This window comes from Cupressus sempervirens, chromosome 9, assembly GCF_028749045.1.
Source record: "Cupressus sempervirens isolate cs-2001-9-10 chromosome 9, ASM2874904v1, whole genome shotgun sequence".
NCBI classification, from domain to species: domain Eukaryota; kingdom Viridiplantae; phylum Streptophyta; class Pinopsida; order Cupressales; family Cupressaceae; genus Cupressus; species Cupressus sempervirens.
Window position 1 is genome coordinate 657,913,917 of NC_143126.1, and position 21,671 is coordinate 657,935,587.

Below are 21,671 nucleotides of genomic sequence, written 5' to 3' on the forward strand. Positions count from 1 at the left end.
AATAAATTGAATTAAATTTCATGATAATATTTAATATTAATTAATTAATATTTTAATTTTTGATTAAAATTTTCATATTTTTAAATGAAAGTTTTATATAATTTCTTAAAACAAACTAATTTTTTAAATCATTTTTATTTAAAATACATACATATAACTATTTGAAAAATATTTTTTTGTTTATATAAGAATATTTATAATAGTTATTTTAGTATAAAATGAGTGAGCTTAATTGATAATACTTAATATTACAAGTAGTTAATAATTTAACATTTAATTAACATTTTCATATTTTTAGATTAAGATTTTATATACAAAAATTAAAAATATTTTTAAAATTATCATTTTTTAAAAATACGCATAATATTTATAATTCAAAATACTTGCTAACTTATCATATTATTATTTTTAATTACTATTATTGTATTTAATGTATTCATTTTTAATTCTAGTGAATAATTTTTTTGAATATGTTTTATAAGTTGCATCCAAAAAAAATATTGCGGTAGTGCTTCCTTGAAATTCGCTAAATAAAATAAAATAAAAATAAAAATACTTAGATATTATTGCTTGAAATAATTTCTTAGTTGAAGTAATTACAATAATATGGTTATTTCTTATAAAAGATGAGATATGTAATAAATGATTGATGGGATTTCATTTAGAATCAGGCTATTATATGAGTGTCATCTAAGTATCATTTTCAATTTGGGTTTTTGATAATCTTGGTTGAAGAATTAATCAAAGATTGAGTAAGTAGGCTTCTGTTTTGGGTAAATGTCTCTAAAGAACTTTCAATAGTATTTATGTTTTAAAGTTCTAATTAGTCCTTATGTATTTTCATATACATTTTGTTTTCATAATATAAAAATTGTTATTAGGTTTAGTGGAAGTGGAACATGCAGGTTTTTTTTTCCTATTATTAAATTGTCTAAATTAAATCTAAATGAAAAATAAATTATTAACTAATTATAAATAGGAAGGGAAAAATAAATACTTACAAAAAAGATCAGAACAAGGATATTTTGATTATTTCATTTATAAAATAAAATAAACAGTTTTAAATTATTTTATTATTTATTATACTCATTCTCACCCAAATTATTTATGTATTGTCACTTTAGTTTATATTTAAATTATTTTTTATCGTGTTTAAATTTGTATTTATAAGGATTTATTTTTTATGATATCATTCTCTAACTAATTAAATGTGATTATAATTTTAAAAAGTATACATTGTTGATTTATGGAGGAGTAAACTAGATATTGAGGGCGGGGGGTGGGGTGAATCAAAATCTATAACTATGTATGTCTTTTCACAAATTCATCCACATCCAATAATAACTTATGCATGCAAATCATTAAATGTAAACTTGTTGTAACATGTAAATCAATTCAATCACATGCATGAAAGTAATAACACATAGCACAATATTTGTTACTTAGAAACCCTCCAAGGTGAAGGTAAAATTGGGGTGGGGATGACACACAAATCTTCACTACTGTAGTAATAAAGTTAACCAATTAAGGTTACAATGTTGGACCATAATATATGATCTACTCTGTAAAAGGTTTGTCTTGTTAAAGACTTAAGAAACTGTTAGGTTTCACTTTGTTAAAGGATTTGACACTTCAACTAAGTAAGGACTCTCTTAAGAGATTTACAAAGATCTGTTAAGACCACTATGTTAAGAGATTTACCCTTATTCAAGTATGTTAAAACTAACTTAGTACCTGACTCTTAGTTTGCTCTGCAAGATGATTTTGAGTCTTCTCCTTTCCAACTGATCCTCTCCTCTGACCTAATACTCTTTTCTTTCCCTTCCACTTTCACTGCTTATGAATAGGTCACTTGTTTTGTTAGATGATAACATAACCCTTGAATGACTTCTGATCTTCTCCTCTCTGATATTCACACGCACACACACGATCACTTCCACACTTGATCTAGGTTAAGATCATCACTATATACAAATTCCATGAACAGTCTTCTAGAGGGTTCCATATTTTTCTTCTTCATCCTGATCATTGAACATACACATAGGGATATGTGATCCATGCCATGTAAATGTTCTATAACAACCTCTTCAAAACTTAACAAATCCTTCCAAGTCAACCTGATAATCATTTTGCCTAAAACTCTGTTCCATTCCTAACTTTTATGTAGACTCTACATTGCTCGGCCTAACCTATTACTGGTGCTTGACATTGATGTTGCTTGACCTTTATTAACTTCCTGATGCTCAACATATACTGTGCTTGGCACATACTATATTAATCGGTACTTATATACTTGGAATTTCACTGGTTGGTGATGACTTGCTCGGTCGCTGAATGAGCTTGGTCCATATCAAAAATTGCTCTGTGACCGTACTTACTTGACTTCTATAGAATTAATCGGTACATACCATCTTATACACATGTGACTCGGCCTATGTAGAGTAGCTCGATTGTAGTGATGACCTTCTGACTCTACCTTGTAAATGACTAAGTGATTGACACTAATAGATGGGTAAGAGCACAATGTTGAGTTGCAATTCTGCGGAATGAGACTTTTTTTAGAATTGGATACCCAATTGTGGAAAACTACAAAAGCCAATTTTGGGGGGTTTTTTGGTCCATTTTTATTGTTTGCAAAATGTGAGCTCAATTTTAGCTAGATACGAGAGCCTATTTTCGAATTTCTATTGACCCCATGTTGCTCTTTTTCGGCATACCAGGGATTTTACTTTATTTTCTACTATTTTATTTCATTGCTTTCAATTTTATGCTTTATAATTCCATCAATTTATTATTGTTTTTTTCATTTTTAATATGTAAAATTATAAATTTCAATTGTTAATAGTATTATCTTTAGATTATTGTATCTGTTCATTTAAATAATTTCATATGTTTTAATTTTTTAAATTTGTAGATGTTCATTTAAAAATTACTATTTTAGATGTTTCAATGTATTTAATAAAAATTACAATGTTGAATGATTGGATAGATGTAAATTAGATTGTTTAAACATGTAATTACATTCAATATTTTATATTTATTTCAACTAAATAGTAATTAATTATAAATTAGTTTGTAAACCATATAACAAAGAAAGTAAAACTAACTATATTCCTAAGTCTAACCTCAATCTAACCATAATTGTACAATAATTTAATCTAAACCCTAAACATAAAATTAAGTATTTAATGTGTAACGCCTCGCCAAGGGATCCAAACGTGCAAAACTAAGTATTTAATGATTTTTTACTTATTGTATTGTACTTTGTTTCATGGATCGGAAAGGGATGATGTAATCTATTTTATAAATATATATTCTTTCAGCCTTCATACCCTGTGACATGTACAGTGGATAATTGTGCATTCCGAATTAATGCCAAGTGGCATTCAGAATAAAATTTATATTATTTAAATGGGTTGAACTTGTAGTTATTCTTTGATGTGGATGTGTTATTTATTTTACTTAGTATTATTTAAAAATTAAATGTGACTCAGCGTGTTGGGATCCTTAAGGCATGTAATCTGTTATGTTTGCTTATGTATTATTATATGTTATTGCTTACTTAGTAAAACTTTAGGTTAGTTCTTTGGATCCCTTGGTGGGGCGTTACATAATGTGTTCCCTTACTTTAAAACCATATCTTTTTTAATAAAACTACACACTGACTGTAAACATAGTATTAACCTTGATGTAAAATCTCACTCCCACCATAATTCTAAGCCTACCTCTAACACTGATTAAAATTTTAACCAAATTATATAATTAAAATTGAGAAACCTAACCCTAATCATTAATAAACTTAACCCTAAATGTTAAGCCCTAATTCTAATTGTAACTTCAAATCTTAAACCTAACACTTGATCCCTAGCCAGGTAACCATAACAGTAGGTCCATAATGGAAAGTAATCTTAATCCTAGGTTTGAAAAATTTATTTAATGATTTTAAATTGGGTTGAAGAAATGTTAAAATCTTAAATGATAAACTATAAAATAGTACTTCAAGAAAAACATATTTTGTACACTTATAATCTAATTATATTAATTTGTTAATATTTCTCTTGATAATGATATTTAAATATGATTTATATTCTTTTAATTTCTCCACACAATATGTAGGACTTAACTTTTCACCATAATTTATGTAGATAATGCATTTCAATTGATATGGATTTTATCTTTAGATTTGTTTTTAATTCTTTTAGCACGAGGTTTGTTTGCATTGGACATAACTAGAGTGTCATAAATTTGACAAAGAATCCAATCTTCCATAAGAAAGAAAAATACATGGACATCCAATAATATCTTCCAACTAAGATCTTGTATCACCCTAACTATTACTATGACATTTACACTAAACATAATTGTGATCTAGTAATCAAACATGAAGTTGCCTATAAGTAAACACCACTTTTTGATACACATTCTTGGTTACACAAATCTTCACTGAACATCTAAGGTCACGATCTACATGAGTCTCCAACTTAGCCTCTTTACTAAAATTTATACTAGAGGGAGAACCAATATTTTGGTTACTTTTGACTATAAAAAGACCTCTGAAACCATTACTTTTGGGACCACCTTCTTCTATCGTCCATTAATAGGTCCAACAATTTCTTAAAGAAAAGGGCACTAAATCTCACCACCATGGACACCTCTATTCAATTCTTGAAACATCACCTAGTTGAGAAGGGAAAAAAATTCACCTCCTTTTATTTTCTACATATCACATGATAGTTCTTTAGAAACCTCTTGAGAAACCCTTTTGAATAGTTTAATTCATAGAGCACATGTCATTTCCTTTGGTTTACTAAGATCCAATAGGACTACAAAAAATGTGGCAATGATAGTGTTCACATGCATTGTATGTAAATTACTAGGTCATGTCTAAAAATCAACCTTTTTAATACTATTCTCCAAAATCACTCCTAAGAAAAGAAATTTTTTTTTTTTGTCTTAAATGAGTTTAATCCTAATCAACATATCCATATGATGGCACCTTAAGTGTAGAGTGTCACTACTGGAATGTAAAGGAAAATTAATATTTCTACCTGGCCCATGATATTTATAACCTTCACTATATGTTACTTGATAATGATTAAATTGGTTTCTAAAGTCCCATTATTAGATGGGACCATTATTCTTCCACTAGGAAAGGGAGTATTTACAGGAGGAAAAGAAATCGGGCAACCCATGAGAGGGACACTCGGCAGAGAGATAGCAGCTAGAATATAATTCACCTGTGGAATGTATAATTAGTGTACATGGAAATATTAATCTATAAGTTATAATATATATTTGTTAATAATTAATATTTACTGATCAATATAAATTAAATTTAACGTAAATAATATATTATACAATTATTCAATAAATTAACATCTAAATAATATTATTTTTGTTAAGAATATTAACCAGATAACCTATAGGTTTGATAGTATAGACCGTACTTCCTCTTCTTATGATAATATATCTCTAAACTGGCAGTATATTATATATATAACTCTTCCTAGGAGCTGGCAACTTCTCATGAAGCAATAATATGATGCTTAACTAAACTAACACATAGTTAGTTAGGTGTTATTAATCTGTCTTCCCGAAATTGCCGACTTAGAGGAAGTTTAGTTAAGTGCTAGTTTAGGAAGGGTTATGTCCCTTTGAGGGACATACCCTTTAGGAAGGATATATAGGGAGCTTATAGATGCAGATTAAGGACACGTAGTTACAACAAAGTCTGCTCCCTAAGCATCTATATCCTACGATTTATATCAGAGATACTCACAATCAAAGGTTGAATATTCATTATTGGAACTGCAATTAAAATAGGCATCAACTTCATCAATATTCAGAATTCTTAGAATACCATTCTTAGCATTTAAAGACTGGGTTAAAAGTTTGATCTAGAGATTAGGAATTAGCAGAAACTTTACATGGTATCAGAGCTCTGGTAGTCAAACCTAGGCTCTACAAAATTTAGTAATCGAACTTTGTATATATCTAACAACAATCTCCTATCTTCAATGGCATACACAATCAGACCTAAGGACAAGTTTGATGGGAAGGAACATTTTGATGCTTAGAAATTCAAAATCATGATGATTCTTGAAGAGAATGATGTAAAACAATTTGTTGAGAGAGCATCCAAACAACCTTTAGTTGAACCTCACAAATCTATCTAGAGCAAAGGAAGTAGAAAGGCAATTCAAATCATATTAGACAGAGTTAAAAATGATATCGTACCCATGCTTACAAAACATCAAAATGCATTTGATGTGATGAATGCATTACGAAATGCATATGAGGTCAACAATACAACAAGGGTTCTCGCACTAAAAAGACAACTAAATCACATTTAGATAAAGAAAGGATAATTAATGAATTCCTACTTCGTAAGGGTTGTCGGCATTAGAGATGAACTGTCAAGTATAGGAACCATTATTAGTGACTCAGATTTAACACTAATGGCTATAGATGGATTGCCAGATTCATGGGAGACTTTTGCACAAGGAATAAGTGCAAGAGATCAACTTCTTGACTTCAACAGATTGAAGAACGATTATCTTAAAGAAGAATCCAGAAAACTAAAGAAAGGAGGGAAATCGAAAGCAGAAGATGAAGAACTTCATGTCCTTAATACAAACTCCTATAAGGGCAAGAAGAAAAAGGGAAATCAAAAGAATGGAAAACCCAAGAAAGAGCTATTTAAAATAAAGAGTTTCAAATATGAAAAATTTGGACACTATAGATCCAATTATCCTAAAAATTCCAAACAACAAGCAAATTGTACAAATGTTATTAGAGAAGAAGATACGTATGATCCTGAGAACCGTGTTTTGTATTCCTCTCTATCAAATGAAATTTCAAATAAAGCATGGGTAATTGATAGTGGATCTTCTAGACATATAACAGGATATAAAGAAATTTTAGATTCTTTATCAGAGAAGGTTAATGGTGAAGTTACCATTGGTGATAACTTAGCATGCTCTATTGAAGGAATTGGAAATTGTACTTTGAAACTAAAATTAGGAAATACTCTTATTCTTAAAGGTGTACTCTATGTACCAAGAATTAAAAGAAACCTAATCTCAATTACAACACTTGAAGATGATAGGCACAATGTTGCATTCATGGATGGAAAAGCATTAACTTGGGCTAAGAACTCCTCCATCAAAAAAGAAAACTTAATTGGTCAAAGAAAAGGATATTTATATGAACTAAATACTGAATCAAGCCGACCTATTCAAGCCTTAATTCATGAAGCTGCAGACATAAATGAGATATGGCATATAAGATTAGGGCATCTAAATTTCAAAACCCTATCAACTATGGAGAAGATGGTTACTGGGTTACCTAAAATAAATAAAGACCACTCAAGTATTTGCAAAGGGTGTGCTCTGGGTAAGAACACCAGAAGTCCATTTCATGATAGTAATAGAAAAACAAATAATGTATTAAAATTAATTCATTCAGATTTATGTGGAGCTATGTCTGTTCCTTCTCTTGGAGGATTTTGGTATTACATTTTTTTCATAGATGACTTCTCTAGGAAAACATGGATTTACTTCTTAAAATGAAAAGAATAAGAAGAAATCCTAAAGAGATTCAAAGAAGTCAAGACATTAACTGAAAACTTTTCAGGACATAAGATTAAAACCCTTAGAATTGATAACAAAGAGGAATATACCTTAGACTTGTTTAAATTTTTTTGTAAAGAATCAGGGATTAAGAGGGAGTACACTATTCCTTATAATCTAGAAAAAAAATGGGGTAGCAGAAAGAAAGAATAGAAAAATTATAGAAGTTGCTAGAGCTATGATTTTTTGTCAAAATCTAGAATATTATCTTTGGGTAGAAGCCTCTTGTACTATTGTATATATTCAAAATAAAAGCCCTCACTCTTACCTTAGAGATAAAACTCCTGAAGAAGTTTTTACTAAGGTCAAACCCAATATAAGTCATCTTAGGATTTTTGGGTGCCTCATATATATCCATGTTCCAAAAGAAAAGAGAACCAAGTTGAAACCCTCTGGGAGGAAAGGTATTTTTTTAGGGTATAGTGAAACATCTAAATCATACAATATTTTCATACCTGGATAGAAAAGTATTGAACTTAGTAGGGATGTGATTTTTGAAGAAGATCTTGCATTCAAAAGAGCCCTAAGTTCTGAAGAGCTTTCCTCTTTATCTAGTTCTAAAAAAAATAGTGAATCTAGGTCCTAGAGGGAGAACTAATAAGAAATTGAACATAAAATTCAAAACCTAAATTTTGAAGAAAATCAAAATTCTAAGAAAAGACCACTTTGGGCCATTAAAATAGTCGAGGCAGCTCAAGACTTTGCTGCACCTTCCAAAACAGTCAAAGAAAGCAAAAGACCTAAAAGATTTTCTAATTATACAGTAAACATGAGTGATTTATCCAAATAAGAACCAACCAATCCTTTTGATGCTATTAAACATATAGCTTAGAAAGAAGCTATGACAGAAGAATACCAATCTATTATGAAAAATGATGTTTGGGAAATTGTTCCAAGACCTAAAGGAAAATCTGTTGTTTCTTCCAAGTGGATATATAAAATAAAGCATGCAACTGATGGTAGTATTGAGAAGTATAAAGCCAAATTTGTAGCCGGAGTATTTTCTCAGAAAGAAGGGATTGATTATGAAGAAACATTTGCTCCTATTGCCAGATATACCTCCCTAAGAGCAATATTAGCAATTGCCACATCAAAGGGATGGAAGGTACATCAAATGGATGTAAAAACAACATTCCTAAATGGAAAGATTATAGAAGAAGTATATCTAGAGCAACCCAAAGGATTTGAAACTCATGATCCTAACCTTTTTGTTTGCAAGCTCAAGAAAGCTCTCTATGGGCTTAAACAGGCTCCCAGGGCTTGGTATGAAATAATTGATAAATATCTCACCGGCTTAGGATTCTCCAAGAATGAAGCCGATCCAAACTTATATTATAAAAGAGATAAAGATGATATGGTAATTCTGATATTGTATGTTGATGATTTATTAATCACAAGTGATGACCATCTTATAGATCAGTGCAAGAAAGATCTAACTAGAGAATTTGAGATGAAAGACTTGGGGCTTCTCCATTATTTCCTAGGATTGGAAGTATGACAGAATTCTGACAGTATCATACTTAATCAAGGGAAGTACACATGATATATTTTAAAGAGATTTGGAATGTGGAATTTCAAGTCTATGTCTTCTCTAATAGAAACTAATTTACATAAACTTAAAGAAGCAGCAACAAAATCACCTTCTATAGATTCTACTCTCTACAGAAAGATGATTGGGTCCCTTATGTACTTAGTAAATACAAGATCGGATATTTGCTATGTAGTTAATGCCTTAAGTCAGTTTATGTGTGAACCAAAGGAGATTCACATAATTGTGGTTAAACACTTTACGAGATACAAGGCAATCTTAATTTTGGACTCAAATATGAGAAAGTTTCTTTAGATTTTCATGGATTCCCCGATTTAGATTGGAGTGGAAGTGTTAAAGATAGAAAAAGTACTTCAGGATGTTGTTTCGGTTTAGGATCAACTATGATATCTTGGACATGCAGAAAGCAGTCTTTAGTAGCTCAGAGTTCCACAGAAGTCGACTACATTGCAATAGCAATGGCCTATTAACAAGTAGTCTGGCTAAGGAAGTTACTTGTAGGATTATTTGGGCAAGCCATGAATCCTACGATTATTCATTGTGATAATCAGAGTTCCTTCAAGCTTTTAGTGAATCCAGTTTTCCATGATAGGTCCAAACATATTGAAATTCCTTACCATTATGTCAGAGATATGTAGACAAGAATTCTGTAAAATTGGAATACATTTACACTGCAAATCAGACAGCAGATATTCTCACCAAACCTCTGTCTAGAGTAAAGATAGACCACTTCAGGAGAAGGCTTGGTATGGTTGAAATGTAATTCATTTGTATTTTTCAAATTATTAATAAAATGATTTTATTTGTCAGGCTATTGATTGTTATGGGCTTCACCATTTGTATTCATTATTTAAGAGGTGACGATCTCCGAGATAATGAACACTTGCATAGAAGACATTATGAGAGATGATGATCTTTTAGATAATGTTCTAAACAATAGATTTTACTGTAACATCTAGATGAGTTTTAGATCATATTGTGATGTTGACATTGCTATGTTCATGGGTCACAAATTGGATAAAGGAAGAATCTTAGTATTCTCTGGGTTTATCTTGTATTCTGGTAGATCTTAAAACTCAGGATCTTGTTGTGATATAGAAATACCAGGTTCTATGAAATCACACCTTGGATAAATGAAGAGATTACTCTTCAAATTCATCCTGTATAATATCACTAGTAGTAGTGACTTGTCATATCACAGGATTAGTAATATGACTTTGTATGATGTGTTCTATGATAACACTTACTAAGAAGAAACAGATAGATATAGAGTATTAATTATTGCTTATTCATCTATAATGGTGTTGCTAGATATAATATCTCTCTATAGGATTATCAAGTTAAGAGGGAGTGTTATGAATATTAGCCAGATAACCTATAGGTTTGATAGTACAGCCCGTACTTCCTCTTCTTATGATTATATATCAAGCTAAACTAGTAGTATATTATATATATAACTCTTTCTAGGAGCCAGTGACTTCTCATGAAGCAATAATATGATGCTTAACTAAACTAACACATAGTTAATTAGGTGTTATTAATTTGTCTTCCCAAAATCGCCGACATAGAGGAAGTTTAGTTAAGTGCTAGTTTAGGAAGGGTTAAGTCCCTTTGAGGGACATACCCTTTAGGAAGGATATATAGGGAGGTTATAGATGCAGATTAAGGACACACAGTTACAACAAAGTCTGCTCCCTAAGCATCTATATCCTGTGATCTATATTAGAGATACTCCCTCACAATCAAAGGTTGAATATTCATTATTGGATTTGCAATTAAAATAGGCATCAACTTCATCAATATTCAGAATTCTTAGAATACCATTCTCAGAATTTAAAGACTGCGTTAAAAGTTTGATTCAGAGATAAGGAATTAGCAGAAACTTTACAGTTTTTATATTAAAGTAGTTAATATAAAGGGACTTGGTGCATAACAAAACAACGGTTAAACTATTGGGCACTTTCACATCCTTTTCCTTTTAATATCAAAAACATGTTCCCTTGAACTTGCATAGACAAAACAAGTTCATATGTAACATAAAAACCAGATTTCTAGTTCCTCCTTATAACAGAGACACACAGATAAAAATGTACCATCTACATCTACTTAAAACATAACTACTTAAAGAGTTATTTAAGTCTACTTAAAGAGTTATTTATTCAATTATTGGCAACCAACACATTTCCCTATAAATGTCACCATTTGAAAGGCTAATTATGTGTGTTATTATAATATGTTCAATCCTAACCCAAACCACAATCTTATTTATATGTTCAATCCTAATTGTTTTAATATTGAACCTTAATCGAACAAATTTGCTAAGGCATAATCATAAACATATTTATATAAGATATTTTTAGAATTCACATTTAAGTTGATTTATTAATATAGTTTTTTGGAGTATTATTTTAAGATTAGGCTTAAATTTTGTATAATGTTCAATTAGCCTTAACAATAAAGTTTACTTTTAAGTGTTTAACTTTATTTATTTAATTGATATGGTTTTAAAGATCTGTGCATTTATATAATTGATATTTTAGATTTATTTTATTAAATAGTAATTTTGTGATTTTTTATGTTGTTTAAACATATATGGAGATTATATTTGATGGACCCACCTCCACCCCCTCCCCCTCCCCCACCCTCACCTCCACCCTCTTCATCTCCACCTCCACCTCCACCCCCACCTCCACGACCACCTAGTCCTCCTCCAGCACCTACCACAAAGGATCTACGGGAGAGCATGAGGCGTAATCTTAGCAACCTCATGTGAGATATTGAGAATATTAGGCACAAGGCCCACCCCCCTCCTCAGCTACTACACCTTACGGATAGCATGCAAGGTGTCGTTCACTTTACACAACATTTGGATTCTGATATTGATAGTTTTAGATTATGGAGGCAAAACATGCGTGCATTTTATTCTGATGGCCTATCCCATAGAGAGGTCCATAAGCTGAAAATAGTTAAACAACATTTTACAAGATATTTTGTAAACCCTAAGATGGGTGATGAGATTAGCGAGAAGAAGCCTCACATTTCTATTAGATGGTGCACGCATCCATGTATATCAGCACACTTTTGGGAGTGCTGGTAGATGATATTTGACCATCCACCACACGCAAATCAAGAGGTGCCTATGTACTTCCTTAGGAAGCTATGGGATGAATTTGAATTGGGTTTGAAAGCTAATTATTTTGATATTAGATCATTTCAGGGGGTTGGTTGAGGGATGCCTTAGGGTAGGCTTGGGGCAAAGCTGAGCCATAGAATGAGGAATCACATATGGCCTCATCCTCTTGTACCTCTTCCCATACTAGTTGTCTCAGTGCCACACCATCATCCAGTAGTGTCATCCACTCTTACCTCATTGAGTGCCCTTTCGAGCAAGCCCTTTCGAGCAATTTAGCAGAGTAGTGGACACAGGTGAGAGATATTCATCCACTTGGACACATTTGTACTAGTTGTGGAGATATATGCAGAGGCCCCCAGAGCGATGTTGATGCAGCACATGATGAGCATTATGCTGAGGGTGCTGATTTGAATGATGACACATATTCTCCCCATGGTGATGGTAGTGATGATATTGATGTGGCATCATTTGTTGAGCTCATGCAGGGAGAGCCCGGAGACAGTCAGGAGTAGCAGGTAAAATTTTAATTAAAATTTAAATAAACTACATAATTATTTACTTTCTACATACATGTGTAATTGTATTAACCATATTAATGTATGTTGATTTTGAAATAACAGAGGATGGATGATACTGTTCGTCCTAGGAGGCAGTATAGTCTTTTTTCAAGACCTAAAGACATTGGCTTACCTCATACGGTATGCACTTTGAATTACACTATAAATAATGTACATTTGAACTTGAATTTAATAACATGTGCTCATATGTTCTTTTTATCTGATTTTGTACGGAATGTCAGTTGCTACACAGTTTGATGTCAGTACAGGTCATGATCCATTGACCACTGAGGCACAGCCTCAAATATTTACAGTATGAACTTTTGACTCAAGAAAAATAATTTGTACTATTTTTTATGTATGTACATTGTTATCAACTTATAATCTTCAACTTTGATTCATGTGTATAATTTTATGTGTTTTGGTTTTACGAATAGGAGATGGATCATACTTATCCATATAGGCCTCGGTATAGTTTATTTTCAACTCCATCTTTTGACCATGTGAGACATGCTGATGATCATTGTGGTAGCATATCTTTAGACACATCTGTGACATTAGCTACTACTCAGGTATGATACATATACATGTTTTTATAGTTTATAAAAAATGTAGTGTACAAATTATGTACTTTTTAGTTTACATACTTTGTAATTCATGTATATATAATTTTGAGTCAACATTTATGTATCCATAATTTTAGGACTATGTCGCCATGAGTGTTGTTGAGAGTATGGGACTAAGCCAGATGGAGGTACCTACATCATCCTTTGAGATCAGTATTGTGATTCAAGTACATACATAGTTCATTATGCTCTATATCAAATTTTAAAAATGTATGTATTGTAAATTACAGGACCTCACCACTGCCACATTTGGTAGCTTTCATAGTGCACCTCCTCCCATTACAGAGGGACATCCATCTCATGTGGTATTATTTTTATTATGTAGTGAATATTTAAATTATTTGCAAGCTAGATTTTGAAACCCATTTCAATTAAGCACGTACATGATGAGACACCTCATGTTACACAAGATGATCCATCTGCCTCATGGGGTGTCTCACATGATGAGACAACTCATGTTACACAAGATGATCCATTCGAGTCCTCTTCGCGTGGACTAAAGAGGACTACAGATAAGATAGATTAGGTCTTTTTGGCACCTTTAGATTGTGCTTTTATGACACATATTGTTTATTTTAATACACTTTGTATTAGGACAGTTAACTATATTATATGTGTTTTTTGATTTCATAGATCATGTTATGACATGTTAAACCATGTACTATTTTTTTATGACTTCTTATCATGCTAGTGTATGTAGTATATATTATAATGTTATCATGTTGTAAGTATGAACTGTTTTCTTTATTGCGACATATTTTATTCATGTTATGACACATTTTGTAAGTATATGGTGTATATTAGCAATGTTAGTATGCTAATAGAAACCAAATTTAAATAAAGCTTCTACAAACTAAACAAAATTCATAAACTTCAAGATAGACTAAGATGAGCTCTCAATTGAGAATATGAGCCATTAATGGGCTCTCTCAATGATAAGCTCTCTTGTTGAGTGGCTTTGTCTAAATAGATAGGATGTATGCTCAAGCTTATGCTTCAAAAAGTGCTTCAAATGGAGTTGGAATTTGGGTGTGAGTGTATGGTTTTGATGTAAAATGGCTTCTTAAAATGACATTATGACTTTACTTCATGGATTGTGTTAAAATGGCTTGGGAGAGGATTCTTTAAATAGGCAAAGGGCTTGAGGGATCAAGGGCTAAGATGCAAGGATGGGAGAAAGCTTATGGAAGGTTTAGATTGAATGAGAGGAGAGCACATGGATTGTGCTTCTTTACAACCAATCAGGGGGTGCCACATGTCACAAGGTCATTGGTTAGAGCAAGAGGGGTTGAGGGGTCAACAAAGGAGGCTCAAAGCTCATAAAGACCCTCATAATGGCTTGTAAGAGCAATGAATGGGCTTGTAAGAGTCATTTATGGGTTTGTGGGCTTCATAAAGTTTTATGATTGGGATATTTGTGAGAGAATTGAGATATTTGACTTGGGTTGGATTAAAAAAGTCTTAAGCTTGACTTAAGAATGTGCAAATGATTAAGGCTTAGATTAGGCTTGGGTTAAGATTAGATTAGGCTTGTTAGAGATGGGCAAGTGGATGGCAATAAATGAGGGTGGGTGAAGGAGGAGATATTTGTTAACTTTGGCTTGGATTAGTAAGTCTTAACCCATTTTTAGGGAATGTGACAAGGTTAGGAGGGGATTAGGATTAGGTTTAAAGACATCTTTTAGAAGAGTCTAGACTTTGGATGAGGATAAAGACTTTCTAGAATAGTCTAGAACTTACTAGGATGAGGATGAAGACTTTCTAGAAGAGTCTAGAACTTCTTAGGATGAGGATAAATTAGATTTTAGGAAATAAATAAAGTTTTATTTATTTCAAGGGTTTGGGTTGAGGAGATATTTATTAAAACTTTTTTAATAAACATGAGGATTAATATTTAATCTTAATTAAATATTTTGAGTTGGGATTAGGGGTAGGAAATGATGGGATTAGCCTTTAATCAAAATTAAAGAAGGATTGAAGATTTTGGAAGAGGTTAGTGGTCTTAAGGAAATTGGCCAAGTTTTGGGCAAAAAATAAATTTTTTATTTATTTTGAATTTTTTTGGTCAATTTATTAATTAAATAATTAATAAATAAAGAAATAATGTTTAAATAAGATTTAAACATTTTTGGGAAGGATTCCTTAATCAAATATTTTTAATTAAGATAAAGGGATTTAATGGCATAAAAATAAATAAATAAATTAATAAATGATGATGTCATTAGGGACTTTTTTTCAGAAAATAAAAATATTATTTTCTAAAAGATTTTTAGGTGTCTACATATGGTACATGAACAATAATTTTAATAATTTTAACTATTTATATACAAACATTAATTTAAACATGTTTGAATGTAAAAGTAATGGAAAAAAAAGGAGGTCATTACTTGAATTGAAAATTAATTTATAATATCAAGTGCACACCTTTAACTTTCAAATAGAAGTAAACTCCTATTTTGAAATGTTTACAACATGTTTCACAATATATGTAAGACAATGTCAATGACATAAATAGAAGTGAGCTCAAAATATAAAATTGGTTCAACACATATCTTCAAATGAGGTCCTGTAAAATAAAATTATAAAACAAAAAAAAATGTTAATAAAAGCATAAATTAATATGAGCTATCTAAACTATGTAAATATTTGTAATTTGTATGTACTCACTATGTGTAATTACACAAGATGTTGATGTTCGATCCACCTTAACATTTAAATTTTCATAAATTGTAATTGAGACTTGAATAAGAGGTATATATAAGTTCTTTGATTTGCTATTGACAATGCATACATACATGTAATTAAATTATATAAGTACATAAATAAAAATAGTACAATAAAGAAAAAACTTATATGTGTTTGATTTAAATGTAGTCATCCTACTGTACCATCTGCACCCTCTCTCTTTTGCAATGCATCTATGATTGTCTCATGCTCATCCATTGAAATTATCCATAATACCTTATTGGCGGGTCTCCCTTTGTGTCTTTCTAATTTAATATTCATTGCCACAACCAAATCCGAATAGTGTAAAATCTTCTTTTTAGATTGGTAGTCTTTAAATGCCAGTAAACCATTTCTTTTTGTTAGGTATGTACGTAGCCAGGTGCCAGCTACAACGACAGACCCAATTGGATACTCAAAACCATCATAATCTACTTGATGACATATCAATTTTTTCTTAGGTTCCACACATCTAGCTAGCCAATACTCAGTATGTTCATTGTTATCATTAGGTGCAATAACAACACAAACATGCCCTACAAGATAAGATAAAGTACATAAACACTTTAATCACATGTGTACATATATAAATAATATATTAAAGACATGTACTTGAATTATATTAATGACATGTACATAAATAAATAATATAAATTGAAGCATGTTCACAACAAAATCTAATTTAATTGTGCATACCAGGTTGTATGAGGTCTGAAATACGACCATAGTCTTTTGATGCAAAAGTAACATTCCAGCCTTCATTTACTATATCATCTTGAAAATGTGTGTTAGTAGGTGCTAATGATTTTTGTTTCCAATCTTCAACCCATTCTGTATTCTCACATTCTTCCCATTCACCTGCAAGACAAAACTAACAAAAACAAGCAACCTCCCTAGTCCATATAGTCCAAGTGTTAAAATTTGAACTCCTAAATGAATGCCATTTAGTTGACCCACTAATTGTATCATAGTCATATCTTGAAAGGATATTCTTCTCTTCAACTAGGTAGAAGAAATGTTTGATTGTAGAGCTCTGACTCGATCCTGCGTATAAATATTTGTTACACCATTCGACAATCTCATGTGCATTTTTGAATTTTAATTGCTCTCTACTAAGGGCTCTCTTCATGCATGCACAACACCATCATGTTCTCCTTTACCATGTCCAGCCTCAAAAAAACTCCACACATGTTGGATATTAGTTTGCCTATGTGTCCTACTCAACAAATAGAACATTCTAGCATTCTTGAATTGTCATGTACAATTATCTTACCATATCTAATGTTATGTCATTTGAATTTGTCTATATTTTAAATTATCATAAAAGAACTTGAAACAATATTGAACAAATTCAGATGAATGAAGTTTATTATCACTCATATAGAAATGGTACTCTCTCAATATTTTTTGATTGTCCTATGTACTATCAAGTGCATGCCTATAAACTATATGAACATAAATTGTTACTTGCATTGAATTGTAATATTGTGGTTGTACCTCATCTTGTGGTGCAAGTGTGTAGTTCTCTGCAAAGTCAACAGCTGAAAGTATAGTACCATTTGGAAATGTATTCTTACATATGTGAAATTGTCCATCAAGCCATCTAGCATATTGAGAGTGTTTAACATATTTTAGTATGATCACACTCTTAAAATCATCCATAAAAGCATGACAACTAACTTTATCTTTAACTAGATCACACCTTCTTCCAATCTTCTTATACTTCAATAGATATTCAATAGTTTTGAATCTTTTTACATCAACTAATTTTTGTCCAAAAGTAGTCAAACTATTTTCATGCAAACATCCATCTAACAAATAAAGATTTCCACACATATCACATGTACTAGAAAGACATGTACTGAAAAGAAAGTATTGATCATTAGGTGGCTTACAAAACAAACCTGATATGAAATCCTTTATAGTTTGAGGTGGTATTTTTATACTACATTCCTACAACATTTCTTTACTATGCATGTTACGATGTATAGATCGAAATACATCATAATGATAATGAAATTGAACATGAGTTTTACAACAACATGTGATTCTTTCCTTGTTAATCCTTACATACCATGGTTTACACTTTTCAAAAGATCTTTGACTAATGGTAATAGTTAACACCTTACCATCTACAAATTTTCTAAATAATTCAGTTTAAGTCATGTCCAAAAGGTGTTTAGGATGTGGATCACGTATCTTTGAGCCAACTCTCAATTTCAAAATGTCTCTTGAATTAGGTGATACTCTTGTATTATAATGCCAAAAAAATTCAACCAAACTTTTGACTTCACTAGTAAGTTTCATATCACATCTTGGGAGTCCACAACTAGAAGTTCACAAAATATTTGTTGCATCACATTCAAAGTTAACCCTTCTCTTTATAGCTCTTTCTAAAGTCTTATGATTCACATTAAGATATCCACTTATGTTGCTAATCAATCTTTTATCAGTTGTTGATTTGTTAACTAAAGTTGTTATTGCTCGTTGTGTTGCATTCTTATCTTTAGAGCGACTTCTTTTTCCGATAATATCAAAGGAACTAGCAATATTGGATAAAACTTGTTTTAAAGACTCATTTTTATTCTTAGGTTTTGCATATATTCCTAACCTTTTCGTTACTTTTTGCATTTTAGACATTTTAATTAGTTGCAACATCAACTGACATTGAAACCCAAATTTCTTATTATAAAAAAAATGTCTATATAATCTATTAGCATGCATCCTAATTTGTCTCCATGAAACTAATCCCTCAAGATTATCTAGCACATCATTAGGAATATGAAAATTATTTTCAGGCACTTTAGTATCATTCTAACATGTTTGTTCAATAATTGGTGTTTCTATGTCTACATTCATACAATTGTTATTTTCAATTGGCATTTCATTTTCACTATCATTTGGAATTTCAATCTCATTTTCAATTTTTCTTGGTATTTATTTCGGGACATGCATTTTCATTGGATTTTTTTGTGCATGATCATTTGACAATCTATTCTCATGAAGAAAATCTAAATCATTTAAATCGTAACCTACTTCTAAAAAATCACCAATTTCATCATGAGAGAAAATTTGAGAGTTTGGAGACACACTTGTATTGAATGTTTGATTAGAATGTGCACCTAAATCTCCTTGTATTGGGTTCTCCTCTTCAGCCTCTTCATCCATCGTGGTATCCGCAATGTCTTTCTCCTTTGAAACATTGCTCAATTCTCTAATTCTTTGTCTTCTCTCACATTGATGTTGTGCTTCATTCTCTTTATTTGTTGCAATCTCCTCATTTGTCAGAACTCTTATTTTCTTCTTTCTTTGTTGTTTTGATCCCATGTTTACACCAGTTTTGAATTTGAATCGACAGCTTGCAAATTGTAGAAGAAGACAAGAAAATAGAATAACTATGATAGAAATTCATTGTTACAAATCGAAACTATCATTCAATCATTGCAATCATTGAAAATTGGTCTATGGGGCATCTTTTGGGGCCCAATGGGTAGATTAGAATCGGGCACCCGATTCTAAATCGAGCACTTGATTCTAAATCAGGCACCTGATTCTTAAAAATTGAATACTCGATTATTTAAAAATTGGGTGCCCATTTCGGTTAACAGCTAAAACCAAATCATGCACCTAATTTTTGAATTACAAATCGGGTGCCCGATTCTAGTGATATGGGCAGGAATTTGGAATGGCTACAAACTTGCATGGGGTTTTGCCTTGGGGAAAGGCATGGCATAGGCTTGGTCCCACCAAGCCTATGCCTTTATGAACCATTTTTTCTAAGGCATTTAATCGACAATTTAGGGATTGTCATAATTTTTATATGGTCGTCCCCATTAAAATTTTTGAACAAACAAAAGCCCATTATAGGTCTTACTGTTTTGACCAAAAATGTAAATTTTATAGTGTTATGAGTTCATTTGCTATTTTTTCATTAGTTATTAATCAAAAGTATCTCTTAAATGTTAAATAGTGACATTCACTAAAACTTTAATTTCTTTTTAAATTTTCATATTTTGTAAATTAATTTACATGTGATCAATCCTCACACAATTCTTTTAAACTTAAATAAATTAAAAATTTAAATTAAAAAAAATTGATTAAATTATGGTGTCCGTACACAAGAGGTTTTAGATATTATCTTAATCGTCAATTAAAGTTAATAAAAAAAATTATTAAAAAATTCAAGAAAAATATTCTCATCAATCTTTGGTGTGTCAGGTAACTTTCTTTAAAAGGATTCCCAAAAATTCATTTAATTGTTTCAAATTATGGTGTCCGTACACGAGCGTGGTATGGTCTTGAAACAGGCATTTTGAAAAAGTGGTTTTTAAAGATCGATACCAAAAAAATAATCTATCATATGGGTATACAAATAAATTACATATTCAAAAAGAAGATCACAGACACTACAATTTTTATTTTTAATTTTTTTAAATATTTAATATCTAAATGGCTCAAATTTTGGCATCAATTGATAATATATTTCAAAAACAGGAAAAACACTTCTAGTTTTTGGCCAAAAGTGAGACCCAACTTCTTGCACTGACCTAGACAATAGTGGTTAGAGATACCAACAATCTCCCCCTTTGACATTAGTGGAAAAAGCATTTTATCATATTTACACGTTGTCATATCAATACAAAAATGAGCTTCTTCCCTAAGTCTTATGACTTGTGAAAAATGAATATAAAAATTCATTACAACCTTTATTCATTACCTGTACATGATACTCCTTCTATATACATTTCTCCCTTGTATACATTTCCCCCTTGTTTTTGAACACTTGATGTCACTATTGTTGGGGTTGAAAGGGTTGAAGTAATCCATATGTTTCAATGAATTCCTTATGAACTCTAATTCCATGTGGTCCTTGTTGCCTCCAAAATTTGATTTTGCAATTGTAGTCTTGCAGCTAAATCAATCAAAATCTCAACCACTGATAAGTTATGATCTTCTTGGATAAAATCTTGGGCTATTTTCAGTTCTCTTTGCATGACCTCCAAATGAGGTATCAACATTGCCTTAATTGAGATCAATTTATATCTCATAGTGATCTTAGCTTCCTCAAGCTCAACCATTTTTCCTTGAGCATTTAGTAGAATATTGTAGTGATCTATGCTAGATCCTATTGACTATGAGATAACACTATTGGGTGCCTTCATCTTAGCCTAAGTCTTATCTACCTGCGCCTAAATAATATCTGTAAATCTAGGCACATCTGACAAAATTGTGTACACCTGTTGTACCCTCTATATCAGATTCATCATTACTTGTACCTTTCCCTATAATAACACTTTCAAAAGCATCAAAAAAAAAATGCTTTACATCTTGTAGAGTCTTTTGCTACTTTAGCTGTCTCCTGAGTTCTTCTTGCCTCTTTTTCTTCTTCAAGATTTCTTGTAGCAAAAAGTTTTGCTGCAAGGTGAGATTTTCCAGATCAAATTGTGGCAT

At 31.2% G+C, this 21,671-nt stretch overlaps 1 protein-coding gene across 1 annotated transcript; it reads left to right on the plus strand.

Annotated features, from left to right (window-relative positions):
* The first annotated feature begins 10,734 nt into the window (after window positions 1-10,734).
* LOC149540457 (uncharacterized) lies at window positions 10,735-14,125 on the plus strand. Its single transcript, XM_089799604.1, has 6 exons — window positions 10,735-12,828; window positions 12,934-13,011; window positions 13,113-13,183; window positions 13,308-13,442; window positions 13,574-13,624; window positions 13,727-14,125. The coding sequence occupies exons 4-6, from the start codon at window positions 13,311-13,313 to the stop codon at window positions 13,853-13,855; spliced, it is 312 nt and encodes a 103-aa protein (XP_089655730.1). The 5' UTR covers window positions 10,735-12,828; window positions 12,934-13,011; window positions 13,113-13,183; window positions 13,308-13,310; the 3' UTR covers window positions 13,856-14,125.
* The last annotated feature ends 7,546 nt before the right edge of the window (window positions 14,126-21,671 follow it).

Bases quoted from the DNA above. Each gene is read 5' to 3' on its own strand.
- LOC149540457 (XM_089799604.1), top strand. From the start codon at position 13,311: ATGGATCATACTTATCCATATAGGCCTCGGTATAGTTTATTTTCAACT. The intron at 13,443-13,573 runs GTATGATACATA...CCATAATTTTAG, and splicing joins TGACATTAGCTACTACTCAG to GACTATGTCGCCATGAGTGT. The intron at 13,625-13,726 runs GTACCTACATCA...TGTAAATTACAG, and splicing joins TGGGACTAAGCCAGATGGAG to GACCTCACCACTGCCACATT.